Genomic DNA, 23,888 nt, shown 5'->3' with positions numbered 1-23,888 from the left:
GGGTGGGACAGTGGGTCAGATACTGTCCTTTCCCCCTCTGGGACTGGGTGGGGGTCAGACACTATCCTTTCCCCCTCTGGGACCGGGTGTGGGTCAGACACTGTCCTTTCCCCCTCTGGGACTGGGTGGGACAGTGGGTCAGACACTGTCCTTTCCCCCTCTGGGACTGGGTGGGACAGTGGGGCAGACACTGTCCTTTCCCCCTCTGGGACTGGGTGGGATAGTGGGTCAGACACTGTCCTTTCCCCCTCTGGGACTGGCTGGGACAGTGGGTCAGACACTGTCCTTTCCCCCTCTGGGACTGGGTGGGACAGTGGGTCAGACACTGTCCTTTCCCCCTCTGGGACTGGCTGGGACAGTGGGTCAGACACTGTCCTTTCCCCCTCTGGGACTGGGTGGGACAGTGGGTCAGACACTGTCCTTTCCCCCTCTGGGACTGGGTGGGACAGTGGGTCAGACACTGTCCTTTCCCCCTCTGGGACTGGGTGGGACAGTGGGTGACACAGTCCTTTCCCCCTCTGGGACTGGATGAGACAGTGGGTCAGACACTGTCCTTTCCCCCTCTGGGACTGGGTGTGGGTCATACACTGTCCTTTCCCCCTCTGGGACTGGGTGGGGGAGGGGGTCAGACACTGTCCTTTCCCCCTCTGGGACTGGGTGGGACAGTGGGTCAGACACTGTCCTTTCCCCCTCTGGGACTGGGTGGGACAGTGGGTCAGACACTGTCCTTTCCCCCTCTGGGACTGGGTGGGACAGTGGGTCAGACACTGTCCTTTCCCCCTCTGGGACTGGGTGGGACAGTGGGTCAGACACTGTCCTTTCCCCCTCTGGGGCTGGGTGGGGGTCAGACACTGTCCTTTCCCCCTCTGGGACTGGGTGGGGGTCAGACACTGTCCTTTCCCCCTCTGGGACTGGGTGGGACAGTGGGTCAGACACTGTCCTTTCCCCCTCTGGGACTGGGTGTGTGTCAGACACTGTCCTTTCCCCCTCTGGGACTGGGTGGGACAGTGGGTCAGACACTGTCCTTTCCCCCTCTGGGACTGGCTGGGACAGTGGGTCAGACACTGTCCTTTCCCCCTCTGGGACTGGGTGGGACAGTGGGTCAGACACTGTCCTTTCCCCCTCTGGGACTGGGTGGGACAGTGGGTCAGACACTGTCCTTTCCCCCTCTGGGACTGGGTGGGACAGTGGGTCAGACACTGTCCTTTCCCCCTCTGGGACTGGGTGGGACAGTGGGTGACACAGTCCTTTCCCCCTCTGGGACTGGATGAGACAGTGGGTCAGACACTGTCCTTTCCCCCTCTGGGACTGGGTGTGGGTCATACACTGTCCTTTCCCCCTCTGGGACTGGGTGGGGGAGGGGGTCAGACACTGTCCTTTCCCCCTCTGGGACTGGGTGGGACAGTGGGTCAGACACTGTCCTTTCCCCCTCTGGGACTGGGTGGGACAGTGGGTCAGACACTGTCCTTTCCCCCTCTGGGACTGGGTGGGACAGTGGGTCAGACACTGTCCTTTCCCCCTCTGAGACTGGGTGGGACAGTGGGTCAGACACTGTCCTTTCCCCCTCTGGGGCTGGGTGGGGGTCAGACACTGTCCTTTCCCCCTCTGGGACTGGGTGGGGGTCAGACACTGTCCTTTCCCCCTCTGGGACTGGGTGGGACAGTGGGTCAGACACTGTCCTTTCCCCCTCTGGGACTGGGTGTGTGTCAGACACTGTCCTTTCCCCCTCTGGGACTGGGTGGGACAGTGGGTCAGACACTGTCCTTTCCCCCTCTGGGACTGGCTGGGACAGTGGGTCAGACACTGTCCTTTCCCCCTCTGGGACTGGGTGGGACAGTGGGTCAGACACTGTCCTTTCCCCCTCTGGGACTGGGTGGGACAGTGGGTCAGACACTGTCCTTTCCCCCTCTGGGACTGGGTGGGACAGTGGGTCAGACACTGTCCTTTCCCCCTCTGGGACTGGCTGGGACAGTGGGTCAGACACTGTCCTTTCCCCCTCTGGGACTGGGTGGGACAGTGGGTGACACAGTCCTTTCCCCCTCTGGGACTGGATGAGACAGTGGGTCAGACACTGTCCTTTCCCCCTCTGGGACTGGGTGTGGGTCATACACTGTCCTTTCCCCCTCTGGGACTGGGTGGGGGAGGGGGTCAGACACTGTCCTTTCCCCCTCTGGGACTGGGTGTGGGTCAGACACTGTCCTTTCCCCCTCTGGGACTGGGTGGGACAGTGAGTCAGACACTATCCTTTCCCCCTCTGGGACTGGGTGGGGGTCAAACACTATCCTTTCCCCCTCTGGGACTGGGTGGGACAGTGGGTCAGACACTGTCCTTTCCCCCTCTGGGACTGGGTGGGACAGTGTGTCAGACACTGTCCTTTCCCCCTCTGGGACTGGGTGGGATAGTGGGTCAGACACTGTCCTTTCCCCCTCTGGGACTGGGTGTGTGTCAGACACTGTCCTTTCCCCCTCTGGGACAGTGGGTCAGACACTGTCCTTTCCCCCTCTGGGACTGGGTGGGACAGTGGGTCAGACACTGTCCTTTCCCCCTCTGGGACTGGGTGGGACAGTGGGTCAGACACTGTCCTTTCCCCCTCTGAGACTGGGTGGGACAGTGGGTCAGACACTGTCCTTTCCCCCTCTGGGACTGGGTGAGGCAGTGGGTCAGACACTGTCCTTTCCCCCTCTGGGACTGGGTGAGGCAGTGGGTCAGACACTGTCCTTTCCCCCTCTGGGACTGGGTGGGACAGTGGGTCAGACACTGTCCTTTCCCCCTCTGGGACTGGGTGGGACAGTGGGTCAGACACTGTCCTTTCCCCCTCTGGGACTGGGTGGGACAGTGGGTCAGACACTGTCCTTTCCCCCTCTGGGACTGGGTGGGACAGTGGGTCAGACACTGTCCTTTCCCCCTCTGGGGCTGGGTGGTGGTCAGACACTGTCCTTTCCCCCTCTGGGACTGGGTGGGGGTCAGACACTGTCCTTTCCCCCTCTGGGACTGGGTGGGACAGTGGGTCAGACACTGTCCTTTCCCCCTCTGGGACTGGGTGTGTGTCAGACACTGTCCTTTCCCCCTCTGGGACTGGGTGGGACAGTGGGTCAGACACTGTCCTTTCCCCCTCTGGGACTGGGTGGGACAGTGGGTCAGACACTGTCCTTTCCCCCTCTGGGACTGGGTGTGGGTCAGACACTGTCCTTTCCCCCTCTGGCACTTTATTGAAACATTGTCCAAATGATATTGAGAAACTCTCTTTGCATTCTGGCGGTAAATAATTTGAGACAAAAGCTCTATTGAGTTGGTTTATTTTTGTTTCCGGTGGGTGTGAATGCACAACGGCCAACAGAATATACCAGGCACAACGTCAGCGTGAAATAGGCACTTGTACTCAGAGAAGTCAGGCGTAGGAAAGCCACGACTATTATATTTGTGGATGTGGAGACTAGGTTGAGACACCCTGGTCCGACTCCGTTGGAATATAGGAACAGTATTGATGCACGATCAATTACTCAAAGATGAGGGTAGGATGTAATCGAGGCTTTATTACACAGAGATGTGTGGCCTCCTACAGCAGCTGACGAAATGGCTGCTGTACGGGGAGCACACACATTTATACTCCGCCTGCTGGGCGGAGCCAGCAGGCAGGGATCTACCCCGTACCTGTAGTACAGGGGCCTTACCAGAAAGCACCTATATCAACATCCTATATGTGCAACATATACATCAGTGGTGACTACCACAAGTATGAATCAGTACTTCTCCATGTTGAACACCATTTGGAGGAAGCACTGAGGGTGGCAAGGGCACAGTCCTTTCCCCCTCTGGGGCCGGGTGGGACAGTGGGTCAGACACTGTCCTTTCCCCCTCTGGGACTGGGTGGGACAGTGGGTCAGACACTGTCCTTTCCCCCTCTGGGACTGGGTGGGACAGTGGGTCAGACACTGTCCTTTCCCCCTCTGGGACTGGGTGGGACAGTGGGTCAGACACTGTCCTTTCCCCCTCTGGGACTGGGTGGGACAGTGGGTCAGACACTGTCCTTTCCCCCTCTGGGACCGGGTGGGACAGTGGGTCAGACACTGTCCTTTCCCCCTCTGGGACTGGGTGGGACAGTGGGTCAGACACTGTCCTTTCCCCCTCTGGGACTGGGTGGGACAGTGGGTCAGACACTGTCCTTTCCCCCTCTGGGACTGGGTGGGGGTCAGACACTGTCCTTTCCCCCTCTGGGACTGGGTGGGACAGTGGGTCAGACATAACGGTAAATGTACTTTGTTCAAAAACCCAATAAAAAACATTTATAGAAACAAAAAGAGGGAAAAACGTACTTGACCTCATCCTCACCAACTTGCCTGCTGCAGATGTATCTGTCCATCACAGTATCGGGAGGAGTCACCACCGCACAGTCCTTGTGGAGACAACATCCCCTCTATCGTGTTGTGGGGCACGATCATTGCTGTTCCTGACGGCCCTGCCTTCTCAACCTCCTCCCTCTCCTGAGGTGTGGTGACCCTCAGGTTAAATCACCACCGGTCAGCTCTCCCTCTCAAAGGGGAAGCAGCCTCTGGTCATCTGAGACTATGGCAACTTTACCTTTTTACCTTTACCAATATTATGCTGAATGGGATAGATTCAGAACAAATCTACCAACTCAAGACTGGGCATCCATGAGGCGCTGTGGGCCATCAGCAGCAGCAGAATTGTATTCAGCCACAATCTGTAACCCCATGGCCCAGCAATTCCCCCACTCTACCATTCCCACCCAGCCAGGGGACCAACCCTGGTTCAATGAAGAGTGCAGGAATCCATGCCAGGAGCAACATCAGGCAAACCGAACAATGAGGGGCTGGATTCTCTGCTCCCCGACGCTGAAATGGCATTCGGTAATGGGCAAAGAATCCGATTTGAGGCCAATATTAGGAGCGGCGCCGTTTTTTAAATTCTCCGCCTTCTGAAAAGCGGCGTTTGCCTCTCCGATTACCCACGGCTTTAGGCCATTGCCTGAGGCCCACCCCACGATGCTCCGTCCCCGACCAGCCGAGCTCACGGCGGCGTGGGTTATGTGTGGTCACACTGTCCGGGAAGCTCACAGTCGGGGGAGGGTCGATCCGCGGGCTGGGTGGCTTCATTTGGGGCTGGGGGCACTGTGTGGGGGGGGGGGGGGGGGAGCGGTCCGGGGCACGCGAGCGGCCGAATGGGGGTACTATTTTTGCGGTCCGGGTCCACGCGCTGAGTCCGCCATGAAGCAGGGCGCAGCCGCTGCAGACCGTCGCTCTGCGCATGCGCGGCCTCGGAAGTGCTGAGGGCCGTATCGGCAGCTAAACTCTACGTTGTCTCCCTGCTAGCCCCCAACAAAATGAGGAATCGGTGGCCGTTTTGCGTCAGTTTTCCTGGCGTAAAAGACCACCGTTTTCACGCCGGCGTGGGGTGAGGTGTCAACCTGGTGAAGCTACAAAACAGGATGACTTGTGCGCCAAACGGTATAAGCAACAAGTAATAGACAGAGCTAAGCGATCCCAGAACCAATAGATCATACTTACATATTTACAGTCCTGCCACATTCAGCCGTGAATGGTGGTGGACAATGAAACAACTCACTGGAGGGGGAGGCTCCACAAATATCCCCATCCTCAATGATGGAGGATCCCAGCCCATCTGTGCAAAAGTCAAGGCTGAGGCATTCGCAACAATCTTCAGCCAGAAGTGCCGAGTGGATGATCCATCTCGGTCTCCTCCGGAGGTCCCCAACATCACAGATGTCAGTCTTCAGCCAATACGGTTCACTCCGCGTGATATCAAGAAACAGCTGAAGGCGCTGGATATTGCAAAGGCTCTGGACCCTGACAATATCCCGGCAATAGTACTGAAGGCTTGTGCTCCAGTACTTGCCGCACCCCTAGCCAAGCTGTTCCAGTACAGCTACAACACTGGCATCTACCCGGCAATGTGGAAAATTTCCCAGGTGTGTCCTGTACACAAGAAACAGGACAAATCCAACCCAGCCAATTCCCGCCCTATCAGCCTACTCTCCATCATCAGCAAAGTGATGGAAGGAGTCATCAACAGTGTTATCAAGCCTCACTTACTGAGCAATAACCTGCTCATGGACACTCAGTTTGGGTTCCGCCCAGGGTCACTCAGCTCCTGACCTCATTACAGCCTTGGTTCAAACATGGACAAGAGCTGAATGCCAGAGGTGAGGTGAGAGTGACTGCCCTTGACATCAAGGCAGCATCTGACCGAGTGTGGCATCAAGGAGCCCGAGCTAAACTGGAGTCAATGGGAATCAGGGAAAACTCTCCGCTGGTTGGAGTCATACCCGGCACAAAGGAAGATGGTTGTGGTGGTTGGAGGTCAATCATCTCAGTCCCAGGACATCACTGCCGGAGTTCCTCAGGGTAGTGTCCTCGGCCTAACCACCTTCAGCTGCTTCATCAATGACCTTCCTTCCATCATAAGGTCAGAAGTGGGGATGTTCACTAATGACATGTTCAGCACCATTCACGACTCCTCAGATAATGAAGCAGTCCATGTCCAAATGCAGCAAGATCTGGTCAATATCCAGACTTGGGGCTGGCAAGTGACAAGTTACATTCACGCCACAGCAGTGCCAGGGAATGACCATCTCCAATAAGAGAGAACCAAATTATCACCGCTTAACTTTCAATGGCATTACCATCGCTGAATCCCCCACTATCAACATCCTGGGGGTTACCATTGATCAGAAACTGATGGACTAGCCATATTAATACTGTGGCTACCAGAACAGATCAGAGGCTGGGAATCCTACGGCAAGTAACTCACCTTCAGCCCCCCCCCCCCCCCCCCCCCCCCCCCCCCCCAAGTCTGTCCACCATCTGCAAAGCACAAGTCAGGAGTGTTACAGAATAATCTCCACTTGCCTGGATGAATGCAGCTCCAACCACACTCAAGAAGCTCAACACCATCCAGGACAAAGCAGCCCCGCTTGATTGGCGTCCCTTCCACAAACATTCCCTCCCTCCACCTCCGATGGACAGTGTCAGCCGTCTGCACCATCCACAAGATTCACTGCAGGAACTGACCGAGGCTCCTCAGGCAGCACCTTCCAAACCCACGGCCACCACCATCTAGAAGGACAAGAGCAGCAGATACCTGGGATCACCTCCCCCCCCCCCACCTGGAGGTTCCCCTCCAAGTCACTCCCCATCCTGACTGGGAAATATATCGGCCGTTCCTTCAGTGTCGTCGGGTCCAAATCCTGGAGCTCCCTCCCTAACAGCACGGTGGGTGTACCTACACCCCAGGGACTTCAAGACTTCACCACCTTGCCAAGGGGCAATTAGGGATGGTCAATAAATGTTGATCTAGCCAACAAAGCCCACATCCCTTAAAAAAATGAATTAAAAAAAAGAGGTAATTGAGTAGCTAAACTCTGTCCCATTCAATGAGACCATGGCTGATTTGTGATGTCGCTCCTGTTTATTCCCAGGTCTCTCAAAAGCAGTGGACAGCAAGAATCTATCAATTTCATATCGAAAATTAACCAATCAATCGGCATTATGTTGGGTCTCTGGATTACTAGTCCAGTGGCAATACCGCTAGGCCACCGCCTCCCCATTAGAGAATAAAGAGAGAAAAAGGACTACACATTTGGCCAGAAGGCCCGGTGGATTTCAGCAGCAAAGGGTAATAGTTAATGACTTCTTGGAGCAAAGAGGTAGCTGAGAAGAGACGTGGGGGGAGCAGTTAAGCAGCTGAGCAGAGATAGCAGAAGAGCAAGACTTATTAGCCCACATAGGCACGGTTCAGCCCGGCGCTCTCTCTCACTTCCAAGTCAGAAGGTCATAGGTTCGAATCCCCGCTCGAAGGATCTGATATACTACCTCGGCAGAGAGTGCAGTGCTGTTCAGAGAGGGCTGGATTCTCGTGTCCCCCAGCCGCGTGTCTCCTGGAAACACCATTCGCTGGCGGGGGGGATTCTTTCTACCTTTTGCTGCTCAATTGGCGCCACCACACGCTGCTGGGAAACTCACAGGGAGCAGGGGTCCGCTAGCAGCGGGAAGTGAGAATCTCCACAACCGGAGCATTTCACGGTAGCATTGTGGATAGCACAATCGCTTCACAGCTCCAGGGTCCCAGGTTCGATTCCAGCTTGGGTCACTGTCTGTGTGGAGTCTGCACATCCTCCCCGTGTCTGCGTGGGTTTCTTCCGGGTGCTCCGGTTTCCTCCCACAGTCCAAAGATGTGTGGTTTAGGTGGATTGGCTATGATAAATTGCCCTTAGTGTGTCCAAAATTGCCCTTAGTGTTGGGTGGGGTTACTGGGTTATAGGGATAGGGTGGAGGTGTTGACCTTGGGTAGGGGGTAGGGTGCTCTTTCCAAGAGCCGGTGCAGACTCGATGGGCCAAATGGCCTCCTTCTGCACTGTAAATTCTATGTAAAATTTCGCCCACTGTCTATGAGATGGGACAATAAAGCCGAGACTCTGTCAGGTTGAGAGAGCTGCCGCAGCCACTTGTTCCTGGAGAAGATGATCTCTCCAGAGAACCGGGCAAGATTTGTCCCTCACCCAGCATCACTGGAAATGAAAGGACCGCCTGGCCATTATCCCAAGGTGCACCGCTCGCACGCATTACCATCGCTGTTTGTGGGAGCTTGCTGTGCATAAACGGGCGTCCCACCATCACAGCAGAGACCGCCCTCCAGAAACGTTTCACTGGCTGCAGAACAGTTTGGGATATCCCGAGACCCAGGGAGGCATAAAGCTTTCTTTATTTGGATGGCTGTACCACAGAGCAAGCACATCGGGCCATCTCTGCGCCAATTATAAAGCCCTGCTTGCTCTCTCAATGTGACCTCGTCAAATAATCACATGATTACACTCGCAAATCTCTCGCCCTGTCATCCTGTGTAATCCTGAATATCGAAAGCACATGATGCTGAGAGATATTCAGTGATGGCCTGGCCTGCAAACTCAATCGGGTGTTTCTCACACGTTACCCCCATAACAAGGGGGCACCTTCGTCTGTCCCCCAATCCTCCCTGACCCTCTCCATTGGAGTTCTTTTTACCCAATGCAATCATGGAAGGTGACAAGGTCAGCTCTTGTTGCCCCTCCCAATTGAACTGCTGGCCCATTCCAAAGGGGGGGTTGTTAAGTCAGCCACATTGGTGAGTGTCATGCTGAGGGCAGGCTGAGTAAGGGGTGTTCATGAGCGAGCTTCCTGCGACCACTGGCCATTGTTTCAAATCCCAGCCTTTATTGGGTTCAAATTCCACCAACTGGGGGTGGGATTTGAACCCAGGACCCCGGAGATTGGCCCTAGGTCTCTGGATTAGTAGACGAGTGACAATACCACTACACCACCGTCTCCTCAGTGGCACCCACGTTGCATGAATGAATTCAAAGAAGTACAGGACGAATGAGCAACCAGATAACGGTGCTCTCCACCAATGATTGCAAAGCCTCCATTCAGGAATCCTCATCTGAATTTCCCCCCTTGCTCACTCCCTCGCAACTGTTCAGGAATGTAAGGGCATCAGACGTTGAAGCAGGAGACCTCTCGGCTCTATCCAGTCAGTAAGATAATCTAATAATAATATTTATTAGTGTCACAAGTAGGCTTACATTAACACTGTAGTGAAGTTACTGAGAAAATCCCCTCGTCGCCACATTCCGGCACCTGCTCGGGTCACAGAGGGAGAATTCAGAATGTCCAATTCACCTAACAGCACGTCTTTCGGGATTTGTGGGAGGAAACTGGAGGAAACCCACGCAGACACGGGGGGGAACGTGCAGACTCCGCACAGACAGTGACCCAAGCCGGGAATCGAACCTGGGACCCTGGCGCTGTGAAGCCACAGTGCTAACCACTGTGCTACTGTGCTGCCCCACCAAGCTTCAAAAGTAACCCGACCTTCCAGCACAATTCCACATGTTTTGGTTCTCTTCGTGTCCAACAGGGCACTGACCTCTGTCTTGAATGCACTCAATGGCTGGGCAATATACAGTCCTTCAGCTGATGAATTCCACAGATTTATAACCCTCTAGTAATGTCCCTCTTGACGCTATCAACATCCTGGGGGTTACCATTGACCAGAACTGTACCAGCCATATCAATACTGTGGCTGCAAGGGCAGGTCAGAGGGTTGGAATCCTGCGGAGAGTAACTCACCTCCTGACCCCCCCAAAGCCTGTCCACCATCTACAAGGCACGAGTCAGGAGTGCGATGGAAAACTCTCCATTTGCCTGGATGAGCTCAGCTCCAACAACACTCAAGAAGCTCGACACCATCCAGGACAAAGCAGCCCCGCTGGATTGGCGTCCCTCCCACAAACATTCCCTCCCTCCACCTCCGATGGACAGTGTCAGCCGTGTGTACCATCGACAAGATTCACTGCAGGAACTGACCGAGGCTCCTCAGGCAGCACCTTCCAAACCCACGGCCACCACCATCTAGAAGGATTCTCCAAGCTGAGCAGGCAGACAGTGCTTCCCTTTAACATCACATCCAAAGGTGGCATCTCTGGCATTGCAGCACTCCCTCAGTACTGCGCTGGATGCCAGCGTACATTTCGAATCGGAGGTGTAGACTTGCTAGGTGCATGAACCCACTGCTGATTGTCGCTCACTAATCTCCTTCAGGGAAGGAAATCTGCCATCCTTACCCGGTCTGGCCTACTCCAGTCCCCACAGTAAAGTGGCCGATTCTTAAATGCCCACCTGAGATGGACCAGCAACATGCTCCGCTCAAGCAGCAATTAGGGTTACTACCACAAATAGCCTTGAAACGAAACACCCCGAGGCCTTGTTCGTTGTAGTTGGGGACTTCAATCAGGCCAAGCTCAAGAGTAAACTACCAGGTTACCACCAACATGTCACCTGTTCCACCAGAGGCCCAAACATCCTGGATCACTGCTACACAAATATCAAACATGCCTCCCGCTCTATCGCCCACCCACACTTGAGTTTTAAGTTTTAAGTTTTTAAGTTTTTGAGTTTTTAATCGGCAGACCAGCCTCGCAGAGATAGTCCATGTGGTTAAACGAGCTGTAAACTTCATTGGATTTTAGCAGCTGCTTCTTTCATGTGTCTCAGGCGGCAGGGTGGCACAGTGGTTTGCACCGCTGCCTCGCAGCTCCAGGAACCTGGGTTCAATTCTGTACACACACGACTGCGTGGCAAAACTTGGTTCCAACTCCATCTACAAGTTTGCTGACGATACGACCATAGTGGGCCGGATCTCGAATAACGACGAGCCTGAATACAGGAGGGAGATAGAGAACCTAGTGGAGTGGTGTAACAACAACAATCTCTCCCTCAATGCCAGCAAAACTAAAGAGCTGGTCATCGACTTCAGGAAGCAAAGTGCTGTACACACCCCTGTCAGCATCAATGGGGCCGAGGTGGAGATGGTTAGCAGTTTCAAATTCCTAGGGGTGCACATCACCAAAAATCTATCCTGGCCCACTCACGTCGACGCTATCACCAAGAAAGCACAACAGCACCTATACTTCCTCAGGAAACTAAGGAAATTCGGCATGTCCACATTAACCCTTACCAACTTTTACAGATGCACTATAGAAAGCATCCTATCGGGCTGCATCACAGCCTGGTATGGCAACTGCTCGGCCCAGGACCGCAAGGAACTTCAGAGAGTCGTGAATACCGCCCAGTCCATCACACAAACCTGCCTCCCATCCATTGATTCCATCTACACCTCCCGCTGCCGGGGGAAAGCGGGCACCATAATCAAGGATCCCTCCCACCCGGCTTACTCACTTTTCCAACTTCTTCCATTGGGCAGGAGATACAGAAGTCTGAGAACCCGCACGAACAGACTCAAAAACAGCTTCTTCCCCACTGTCACCAGACTCCTAAATGACCCTCTTATTGACTGACCTCATTAACACTACACACTGTATGCTTCATCCGATGCCAGTGCTTATGTAGTTACATTGTGTACCTTGTGTTGCCCTATTATGTATTCTCATGTATTTTCTTGAATTTTGTCTAATTCTCTTCTTCCATGTACTGAATGATCTGTTGAGCTGCTCGCAGAAAAATACTTTTCACTGTACCTCGGTACACGTGACAATAAACAAATCCAATCCAATCCAATCCAATTCCACCCTTGGAAGACTGTCTATGTGGAGTTTTCACGTTCTCCCCGTGTCTGCGTGGGTTTCCTCCGGGTGCTCTGGTTTCCTCCCACAGTCCAAAGATGGACAGGTTAGGAGGACTGGCCATGATCCATTTCCCCTTAGTGTCCAAAGGTGGGCAGGTTAGGTGGAGGGCTCTTTCGGAGGGTCACTGCAGGCCCGATGGGCCGAATGGCCTCTTTCTGCACTGTGAAGGTTCTATGGATTTTATGGAAGCACTCTAGGAGGTTCTCTAGTCATGAGGGGCCACCAGATCAAGGCAAACTATCTCTGTAAAGCTATTTCCACCAATAGCACTTAAACAGCGTTCGTTCGGGATCGTACACAGGAAACCGCCTTGTCTGGTTGATAAAATGGTCTCTATTTGCAAAGCTGCACAGTTATTTCAGGTCACGGTTAAATCAGTGAAGATTGAATCAGAAGCAGCCTCGTGATTCTTAAATATTGAACGTCAAACAATCAATTAACTCATGACCTCAATTACTTGGGGATATGAGTGATGCTGGCTGGGTCAATATTAACCATACCTAATTGTCCTTGAACTGGATGTCTCACTCAGCTATTTCAGAGGGCAATTTAGAGTAATCCACGTTGTTGTGGGACTGGAATCATACGTAGTCCAGAATCGGGTAAGGATAGCAGATTTCAGAGGCAGCACGCTGGCACAGCGGTTAGCACTGCTGCCTCACGGCGCCAGGGACCCGGGTTCGATTCTGCACATCGGAGAATTCCGGCCTATATTTCTATCCCGTCGGAACGCTGGCAAACCCACCTCCTGACAGTGCTGACGATTCACCAGCCACATCCCGAGAATTTTAAATGAAATTTGCGGCCCAATCACTCGGCCTTCAGAGATAACCGCCGGGTTTGGTTTTCCACTAGTACCAATTGGATTTGGTTTGTGGTGTTTGGGTTCGAAGACAGCGATTTAGCCCAGTGTGCTAAACAGCCCCTCATGAATGAGGACATAAAAGAATATCTTAACACCCCAGACATGAATCGGGGGGGATCAGGTGGGCGCTGGTTCTATATCACGTCCGATAATCATGTGATTGGCGATTCATCACAATGCAGGCGGGGCGGGGGGGGGGGGGGGGGGAGGAAGTCACTGAACTTAGCTTTTTCCCCCTGGGAAAACTATTTTCCTGTGCGTTCCAGCTTATCAGGTTGGGTGCAAGGCACACAAGTCAATATGCCTTTGATGTTATTCCTTTGTTCTTTACAAATGTATCAGAAACTGAAAAATAACATTTATTTTTCACTGGAGATGTTTTGTTTTTTTGCAGTATCAAAGGTATTGGGTATGATTTTCCCTGTGGCATGTTTTCCAGCGGCGGAGGCAGCTCAGCCCAGTGGGATCTTCCGGTCCTACCGACGGCCGTGGAGTTTTTCATGGCATTTCTTCAACACCATCATCAGGTGGCCCACCAGGTCCCACAACGTCTTCTTGCTTCAAACCAGATTGCCTTCTGGGCTCATACGTCCCCATGAACCTGGAGTCTCGAGTAAAGAGCTGGAAAATCGGCCCAGCGTGTTTGAATTCAAGATTTTATGATATGTTTAGCGGTTTATTTTTTTTAACAATGATTTCAGAATAGTTCCCATGTCTCCCGAGGTCTGAAGATGGTGCATACAGGGTAAGTGTCAATGGAGATTAGGTGGGAGCATGGAGGGGGCATGGGTGGCACGAGGGTGGGTAAGGGGCGGTGGAGTGGGGGGGGGGTGCGAGGTGAGACTTAAGGGGCTTTTAAACAATGTTGGAGAACCAATTTGCGCCAGTCGCAGGCCTGACGCACTCCTTCGGGGCCCTCGAAACGCACGTGCGAAGCCAAACCGTTGGGCAGAAAGATGGAAAATCCCAGGAAAAGTCTCCCACGGGTTGAGGGTGCACTCTGGAAAGCACAAAGACGTGCTGCGGGTTTTCCGAAGCCCAGTCGAAAATCAGGACATAGTGCCATGCTGGCACAGGGGAGACCGTTCGGCCCATCAAAGCCCATGCTGCCCCTGTGCAGAGCAATCCAGTCAGCCCCACGCCCCTTCCCTATCTCCGTAGCCCTGCAGGGTTGTTTTCCCGGGACTCCCCATCCAGTTGCCGCCCTTTGAAATCATTCTCTGCTACGGTTAAAATCAGGCGCTGTGTTCAACAAGTGTTCCACCCATTCGTATTGGTTCACTGATGTCTGGGCTAGGGTTAAAATTGCCCCTCTGAGGTTTTGCTGTTACGCTTCTGGGGTTGGATTCTCCAATAATGGGGCTATGTCCCCCACGCCAGCGTTTCGCTCTAGACTTTCCTTAAGAAAGTCCTGAACGGTTCTCCTATCTGCAGGGGGCCGGCAGGGCCCCCCCGGAGTGCTTCTTGCAGCTCTGGCTGCGGATACGAGACCACACACTTCCGGTCGGGAGTCCGCGCATGCGCACGGCAGTGGATTCCAGTGGACGCGCTGTGCGACATCGTGAACTCACACCGCAAACCGTCATCAGAAATGTAGGCCCCCAAGATCGTGCGCACCCGCGGATCCCTGTGTAGCTATCTAAGATTGCCACCTGCAAAGGACCATGGGAATTATGGCCAACCCAGGACTCAGACAGATACAGAGCCGATGTATATTTGAAACACAGGCAACCAGGCCTGATTGAAACCCCCGCTCATTTGCATTTTAATGGCCCATTTTCCCAGGACAATAGAGCTCCAATCAAGCAACCGGTACAGCTACAGACTGATCGGCGCCACTCCCTTTACTCAGAAAGCCCAACTGCCAAGGTCAAGGTCAATGACCGCTAAGAACCCGCCCAGCTATCAAGGCACCCGCCCCTTTATTGGCCGAAATCGAAGACAGTGATCAGAGCCCTGTCGAACTATTGGCTCCAAGGTTAAGGACCGCCCCAAAGAGCGCAAAATCCCAGAGGGATTAAAGAGAGCACAGACATGTGTTCTGTCTCTTCTGGATCCGGCCTGTGCCAACCCAATTGTAGCAGAAAAAGCCAGCCAAGTTCAAGACCAACGATCGCTACCTGACGGATGAGCCCAGCAGAGACAGAGCCACTTTCTTCAAACCAGCCAAGTGAAATCCAGATAAAGGCCTTATCCATTTGCACAGTGCCGGTCGCCCTGAAGTTAAGTATAGGCTATTGTAGCTGATAGGTGTAGTTTAACTCGTAGTAGATATTGTGTTTGCATGTCGAGGTAACTCTTGTGTATGTAAATAAACCATCTTTTGAACTAACTAACTGGCTGTGTGGTCATTTGTTTGATATAAGGGAAGGCTTGTGGTTCACCAACATCATTAACATCAGCAACAATATTAGCGACGCTGTTGGGATCAAAAAACGAGCAACACCTGCCGCCCGATCGCTCGCCTGGCCGTGCATGAGCCCCCCCCCCCCACTCCCGCAGCTGCCACCCGACGGCCGATACATGGTTAGAACCATGGTGTCGGGAACTCTGCCCCCTACCTGCGCCGCATAGATCGTGCGCGAGGGATTCCTGAGTGGATCGCGGGAGCGGCACCGGTCCTGATTTCCAGGTGAACGGCCATTCTCCGCCCCCGCCCCAAACGTGATTTTGGCACGGAAGCTCGGAGAATCCAGCCCCAGGTATTCCACTGAGGATTCAACATCTAACTCCCTGTTTTAGAACTCTGAGCACACACACCACCAGCTGGGAATAACTCATTTGGATTCCGGCCTTCTCCTGGGTCCAGGAACTCTGGACTCAGGGAGATGTATGAGTCCAGAAGGCAATCCGGTTTGAAACAAGAAGATGCTGTGGGACCTGGTGCGAGACATTGTTCCAAATGGGCCACTTGATGATGGTGTTGAAGAAATGCTTTCGCAGATTACTGATACTTTTGTTGCTGGTGTGTTAGTGCTGCCTGTAACTGGCACGTAACCGCGGGTTAAACACGCTGGAAGGCAAGGATTTTCAACTGCACCTTGAGCTCCAGTGGAATACGTGGATGGCAGGATTTCATTCCGGTGAGATTGGGCATTGCTGAGGGCCTGAGCTGCGGCTCCTGGATATAGAATAGCACTGATACATGGAACAGGTCAGACATGTGGGCGGCACGATAGCACAGTGGTTAGCACTGTTGCTTCACAGCGCCAGGGTACCAGGTTTGGTTCCCGGCTTGGGTCACCATCTGTGCGGAGTCTGCACGTTCTCCCCGTGTCTGCGTGGGTTTCCTCCGGGTGCTCCGGTTTCTTCCCACAAGTCCCGAAAGATGTGCTTGTGCGGTAAATTGGACATTCTGAATTCTCCCTCTGCGTACCCGAACAGGCGCATGAATGTGGCGACTAGGGGCTTTTCACAGTAACTTCATTGCAGTGTTAATGTAATAATAATCGCTTATTGTCACAAGTAGGCTTCAATGAAGTTACTGCGAAAAGCCACATTCCGGCACCTGTTCGGGGAGGCCGGTACGGGAATTGAACCCACGCTGCTGGCCTTGCTCTGCATTACACGCCAACTGTTTAACTCACTGTGCTAAACCAGCCCCTATTGGTAAGCCTACTTGTGACACTAACAAAGATTATTATTCCAACGCTGGACAGATCATTTCTACGACTATGTTCCGGACATTTCTTTTGAGGAGCCTGGGCGGGGTAATATTCTGGGCGGGATACTCCATCCCACCGCCCCCGTTTTCTGGTACGCCCCCGCTGGAATTATCGTCCCGGCAGCAAGCCCATTGCGGGCACCCCCACATCGTCGGGAAATCTGCGGGCGTGAATTTGTTACTGTTGACCATTTAATAAACAAAATATTCTCTGGGTCGATGAAGCGCACCGAATGTGTGAGCATGTTGTGTAACACCCTCCCCTCCCTGCCAGACAAAAAATAGATACATCAGCTGTTGCATCGAGATTGGTGTGCTTCCTAATACTGTATCTCTGCACGGATGAACAATGTATGTCAATGCTTCTGGGCCACTCCTGAACCAGATTGGCATTTAGCTAGTCAACAACAGGGGCTGTTACCTCGGGGGGGAGGGGGGGGGGGGGGGGGGGCGGTGCCAAGCATTCATATTGGAGAAAAGAAGCCAGTCTGATTGTGTCCTTGTGAGTGGGAGAGAGAGAGGGAGAGAGAGGGAAGGAAAGAGACCAATACAGAAAGAGGTAAAGCGCAAATGAGAGCGGAAAAGAGAGAGGAAACAGAGAACGAGAAAGTGAGAGACAGAAGCAAGAGAACAAAACACTTATACACAGGGATTTTATGAAAAAAAAATGAGCCCACAGTTCCCACACTTTCATTCAGTTTTTAATCCAGACAGTCGCTAATTATTCCGGGTGAGCTCCCACTGTCTATTGTCAGACAATCACATTGTAATTATTAATAATATGTTACCGTCCCTGCATCAAATTACTCCCATCTTTCCTAGGGCTATGAATTTTAAAAGTATTTCAATTTTTAAAATAACATAAATCTGTGTCCTGTGTCCTCTTTCTATATTAAATATATTAACAATCTGATATTCACACTGTGTCCAGTTCCTGTCGTTTCAATATTAAATATATTAATAATCTGATATTCACTGTATCCAGATCCTGTTGCTTCAATATTAAATATATTAATAATCTGATATTCACTGTATCCAGTTCCTGTTGCTTCAATATTAAATATATTAATAATCTGATATTCACTGTGTCCAGTTCCTGTTGCTTCAATATTAAATATATTAATAATCTGATATTCACTGTGTCCAGTTCCTGTTGTTTCAATATTAAATATATTAATAATCTGATATTCACTCTGTCTCCAGTGCCTGTTGTTTCAATATTAAATATGTTAACAATCTGATATTCACTGTGTCCAGTTCCTGTTGTTTCAATATTAAATATGTTAACAATCTGATATTCACTGTATCCAGTTCCTGTTGTTTCAATATTAAATATATTAATAATATGATATTCACTGTGTCCAGTTCCTGTTGTTTCAATATTAAATATATTAATAATCTGATATTCACTGTGTCCAGTTCCTTTGTTTCAGTATTAAATATATTAATAATCTGATATTCACTCTGTCTCCAGTGCCTGTTGTTTCAATATTAAATATATTAATAATCTGATATTCACTGTGTCCAGTTCCTGTTGTTTCAATATTAAATATATTAACAATCTGATATTCACTCTGTCTCCAGTGCCTGTTGTTTCAATATTAAATATGTTAACAATCTGATATTCACTGTATCCAGTTCCTGTTGTTTCAATATTAAATATATTAACAATCTGATATTCACTGTATCCAGTGTCTGTTGTTTCAATATTAAAGATATTAACAATCTGATATTCACTGTATCCAGTGTCTGTTGTTTCAATATTAAAGATATTAACAATCTGATATTCACTGTATCCAGTGTCTGTTGTTTCAATATTAAAGATATTAACAATCTGATATTCACTGTATCCAGTGTCTGTTGTTTCAATATTAAAGATATTAACAATCTGATATCACTCACCTCCTGCCCATGTGTTGTTGCCTGGAGCCAGGTTGTCTCTCCCTCTCCCTCCTGTGTCTGGACGCTGGGAGCTGTCCAGCAGGAGCTCCGGCCGCTGGGGAGGCCCCTCTGCCGGTGTCACGCTGTCCTGCTGCTGGAGGGCGGTGCGGATGCCGGCCAGCAGGCGGGGGAAGGTGAGCTGCCCGCCCGGCGCTGCCGCACGCCGCAGGCAGGGCAGCATCGCGGGCGGCAGCGCCGGCTCCCGGCTGCCTTCCCCCGGCCAGCGGCTCTCGATCTCCCGCAGCTCCACCGAGCCCCGGCCCTCCTGGTCCAGGATGTCGAAGAGGGTGCGCAGGCTGAGCAGGAAAGCTCGGGGCAGGCAGCGCTGCTCTGCCCGGGGCTGGGGCAGCTCAGGCCGGCTCATCGCCGCTTGCTGCTTCACTCACTCAGCCCAACACAACAAACCCCAGCACACATTGGACCACAAGACCAGCCTGCTGCTCACAACACTTCCCCCCCCCCCCCCCCCCCCCCCCCCCCCCCCTTCTCAGGCAGGGATAGAGGCTGGGCGGAGAGACAAGTAGGCAGACAGTCTGTGACAGTGTGTGTGTGGTGGGTGGGTGTGTATTAACCCAGCTCAATGGGACAGGAACGAACACTGAAAAGTGACCTGGAAAATCACAATCGACAAAGACAGATTACCAATGACAGACACTCCCATCAGTGAACACAGAGCTGGCAAGTGGAAAATAGATCTCACAAAGGCACAGGCATATTAATAATCTGATAGTCTCTCTGTCTCCAAATCCTGTTGTTTCAATATTAAATATATTAATTATCTGATATTCACTGTATCCAGTTCCTGTTGTTTCAATATTAAATATATTAATAATCTGATATTCACTCTATATCCAGATCCTGTTGTTTCAATATTAAATATATTAATAATCTGATATTCACTGTGTCCAGTTCCTGTTGTTTCAGTATTAAATATATTAATAATCTGATATTCACTGTGTCCAGTTCCTGTTGTTTCAATGTTAAATATATTAATAATCTGATATTCACTCTGCGCCCAGTTCCTGTTATTTCAATATTAAATATATTAATAATCTGATATTCACTGTATCCAGTTCCTGTTGTTTCAATATTAAATATATTAATAATCTGATATTCACTCTGTGTCCAGTTCCTGTTGTTTCAATATTAAATATATTAATAATCTGTTAGTCACTCTGTGTCCAGTTCCGGTTGTTTCAATATTAAATATATTAATAATCTGATATTCACTCTGTGCCCAGTTCCTGTTATTTCAATATTAAATATATTAATAATCTGATATTCACTGTATCCAGTTCCTGTTGTTTCAATATTAAATATATTAATAATCTGATATTCACTCTGCGTCCAGTTCCGGGTGTTTCAATATTAAATATATTAACAATCTGATATTCACTCTGTTTCCAGTTCCGGTTGTTTCAATATTAAATATATTAATAATCTGATATTCACTGTGTCCAGTTCCTGTTGTTTCAATATTAAATATATTAATAATCTGATATTCACTCTGTCTCCAGTTCCTGTTGTTTCAATATTAAATATATTAACAATCTGATATTCACTGTGTCCAGTTCCTGTTGTTTCAATATTAAATATATTAATAATCTGATATTCACTCTGCGTCCAGTTCCGGGTGTTTCAATATTAAATATATTAATAATCTGATATTCACTGTGTCCAGTTCCTGTTGTTTCAATATTAAATATATTAATAATCTGATATTCACTGTATCCATTTCCTGTTGTTTCAATATTAAATATATTACTAATCAGATATTCACTGTGTCCAGTTCCTGTTGTTTCAATATTAAATATATTAATAATCTGATATTCACACCATGTCCTGCCCGGGTCCCTGGAGCTGTGAGGCAGCAGTGCTGGGCACCTCCATAATAACTTTTGACTCCCTTGCTTGTCAAGGATCTATTTCTATTTATACCTTTAAAATATTCAGCGACCCTGTCTCCACTGATCTCTCATGGATTGACTTGCAAACTCCTGTCTGAACAATGTTCTCATCTCCATCTTAAAAGGGTGTTCACTCCCCTATTGATCAAATGTTGTGGCCGCTCCCACGAGAGGAACAGTTTTGGGCGCCGATGTTTCAGGATCCAAAGATGTGCAGGTTAGGTGGATTGGCCATGATAAATTGACCTTAGTGACCAAAAAAGGTGAGGAGGGGTTATTGGGTTACGGGGATAGGGTGGAAGTGAGGGCTTAAGTGGGTCGGTGGGCGATCTTTCACATCCATCCGGAACCTTGGATGAACACCTCACCTGGCGAAGCCATGCAGAACCTTTAGCATTCCACTACTCCCTCAGAGCAAAACCACCTCGATTTTAACATGCGGGCCCTGGGGTGGGAACTTGAAACTGGAAATTTCCGACTGCGAGGCAAGACGGCTGCCATCTGAGTTACGGCTGACCCGTAACTCACCAACGCACAAGGAGAAGTAGGCCATTTGGCCCATCCAGCCTGCTCCACTATTCAATAGCATCACGGTGATCTGATAGTCACCTCTACCCCACATTCCTGCCGATCCCTCTGTAACCTTTCACCCCCTTGGGTTGATGGACGTTTACAGAGCAGAGTTAAGCCATTCGGCCCATCGTGTGCACGCCACTCAATGAAGATCTGACTGCAGTAACCCCACGGTACGGTAGCACAGTGGGGTGGCATGGTAGCACAGTGGTTAGCACTGTTGCTTCACAGCTTCAGGGTCCCAGGTTCGATTCCCCGCTGGGTCACTGTCTGTGTGGAGTCTGCACGTTCTCCCCGTGTGTGCGTGGGTTTCCTCCGGGTGCTCCGGTTTCCTCCCACAGTCCAAAGATGTGCAGGCTAGGTGGATCAGTCACGCTAAATTGCCCCGAATTGGGAAAAAAACAGAATTGGGTACTCTAAATTTATTTTAAAAAGAGGAAAATATAAAATGCTGACAGGGAGGACAGACTGGATGGTCTTTCATCTGGCTGGAGGTGGGGGGGGGGGGTCTAAGACAGGGGGTGGGATTCTCCACTAATGGGGCTATGACCTCACGCTCACGGAAAAACGGGCGAGACTCACTGTGGACTTACCTGGAGAAAGTCCAGGGTGATTCTCCGATTGGCAGGGGGCTAGCAGGACCCCGGAGTGCTCCTCACAGCTCCGGCTGTCAACAGGGGGTCCTGCACTCCCGGTCGGGGGTCCGCGCATGCCCACGGTGTGTATCGGCCTCCCCTTCGCGACATGGCCGACCAATACCGCGGACCGGCCCCGAAAACATAGGCACCCTCAGATCGTGTGCCCCCGCAGATCGGTGGCCGCCGATTGGTAGCCTTGCTGCCCTGGAGGCCCCCCCCCCCTCCCCAGTGAATGATCACTCCGCCCCCCCCCTCCTCCCACCACCCCCACCCCCACCAGGGCGGACTGCCCGTTAGGTGGAACCATGAGGGAAACACTCTGGTTTGGCGGTAACTCGGCCAGCTGCACTTGGAGAATCGCCGCGGGGGCCTCTTTCAATGGCCCCCGATCGGCGCCGCGTCGACCGCGTCCGCGCGATTGGCGGCGATTCCCCAGGAACCGGAGAATCGCGGGAGCGGCATCGGACCCGATTTCATGTTTGACGCCCATTCTCCACCCCCCCCCCCCCCCCCCCCCCCCCAGTGCCGAGTGTGGTTTCGGCGCAGAGGCTCGGAGGGTCCCACCCGGGGGGTGAGGGGTCACGATCTGAGGTCGGCTATTTAGGACCGAGATGAGGAGAGATTTCTTCACCCTGAGGGCGATGAACCTGTGGCATTCTCCACCACAGAAAGCTGCGGAAGCTCAATCAACGGATGCATTTAAGGAGGCATGAGGTAGATTTTAGACTCTAAATGTGTCAAGGGGTAGGCGGAGAGCGAGGGAGCATGGTGTTGAAATAGAGGATCAGCCATGATCAGATTGAATGGCGGAGCAGGCTCGAAGGGCCGAATGGCCTCCTCCTGCATCTGTGGTTTGAGTTTCCGTGCTTTGCACAGAAAATAGACTTTGGAGGGGAGGGGGGGGGGGGGGGGGGGGGGGAGTACTAAATAAACATGTTAAAGGGAGGGTTTTGCCTCCCTGTGCAGGTTAGATGGTTTGGCCGTTCTAAATTTCCTCTGCGTGTCCAAAGGTGAAGTGGGGTTACGGGCGTAGGGCGGGGGTTGTGGGCCGAGGTGGGGCGCTCTTTTGGGGGGCCGATGTGGACCCGACGGGCCGAATGGCCTCTTTCTACACGGCAGATTCTGGGAGCAATTCTGAATCGAGGACCCTGATAAGCTATTCTGCAGTAATTATTGTGGTTGGCTCCTGAAGCGTCTGCACAGCCTGGCTTCATCTGTCATTCTCACCGCTGTTTTACATGCCTTAAGTTGTTAGTGGGCAGAGAAATCGCAATAACGAGTGTACCAGATAGCAGTATCCTTTGTCCATCACTGTTGACAATGTCAGGGTGCCTGATCCATTTCATTAGGAAGAACAATATCACCCTCTACTGGCCAGTGAAAGCATATCGAGAAATAAACTCACCTCATGCAGACATGAAGAGAACATGTAAAGCCCACACCATCACCCAAGGCTAGAATTGAACCTGAAAAATGAAATGAAATGAAAAGGGCTTATTGTCACGAGTAGGCTTCAATGAAGTTACTGTGAAAAGCCCCTAGTTGCCACATTCCGGCGCCTGTTCGGGGAGGCTGGTACGGGAATCGAACCGTGCTGCTGGCCTGCTTGGTCTGCTTTAAAAGCCAGCGATTTATCCGAGTGAGCTAAACCAGCCCCTGGCGTAGTGAGGCAACAATGCTAACCACTGTGCTTGCCTTGATTTCAAATCCGTTCATGACCTCGCTTCACCCTATCTCTCTGATCTCTTGCAGGCCCCAAAAGCCTGCGACCCTCTAATTGCGGCCTCTTGACCATCCTCGATTGCAATTGGTCCACCATTGGTGTCCGTGTCTTCAGTTACCCAGATTCTATACCCTGGTATTCCCTCCCTAAACCTCGCCACCTCTCCACTTCTCTATCCTCCTTTGAGACACTGTGAGGAAAACGTTATTATCCTGATACTTTTGAGGATGCTGTGTTGCCCTGTGGAAATGCAGTGTGTGTGTGTGTCTGGGTGTGTGCGAGATTAATTGAATTAACATGAAGCCAGTTAGGCTGCAAGGTTGAAAGAATCAAATGGGCTAGGTGTGAAAGCAGGAATTTAAAGTGGAGGTGACTAAAATGCCACTCGCAAACAGGACATGGGATGAAATTTGCATTAGG

At 51.3% G+C, this 23,888-nt stretch overlaps 1 protein-coding gene across 1 annotated transcript in view; it reads right to left on the bottom strand.

Moving 5' to 3' along the window:
- The window catches only part of LOC119975953 (suppressor APC domain-containing protein 2-like), a 34,246-nt gene extending 15,166 nt beyond the window's left edge, over window positions 1–19,080 (bottom strand). Inside the window, exon 1 of the mRNA XM_038815934.1 lies at window positions 18,589–19,080. Coding sequence (XP_038671862.1) covers window positions 18,589–18,991 — 403 coding nt within the window. The 5' untranslated portion in view covers window positions 18,992–19,080. The remainder of the gene's footprint in view (window positions 1–18,588) is intronic.
- Between the last annotated feature and the right edge of the window lie 4,808 nt (window positions 19,081–23,888).

This window comes from Scyliorhinus canicula, chromosome 13, assembly GCF_902713615.1.
Source record: "Scyliorhinus canicula chromosome 13, sScyCan1.1, whole genome shotgun sequence".
In the NCBI taxonomy this organism is placed as follows: domain Eukaryota; kingdom Metazoa; phylum Chordata; class Chondrichthyes; order Carcharhiniformes; family Scyliorhinidae; genus Scyliorhinus; species Scyliorhinus canicula.
This window is presented reverse-complemented; position numbering and strand designations above follow the sequence as displayed.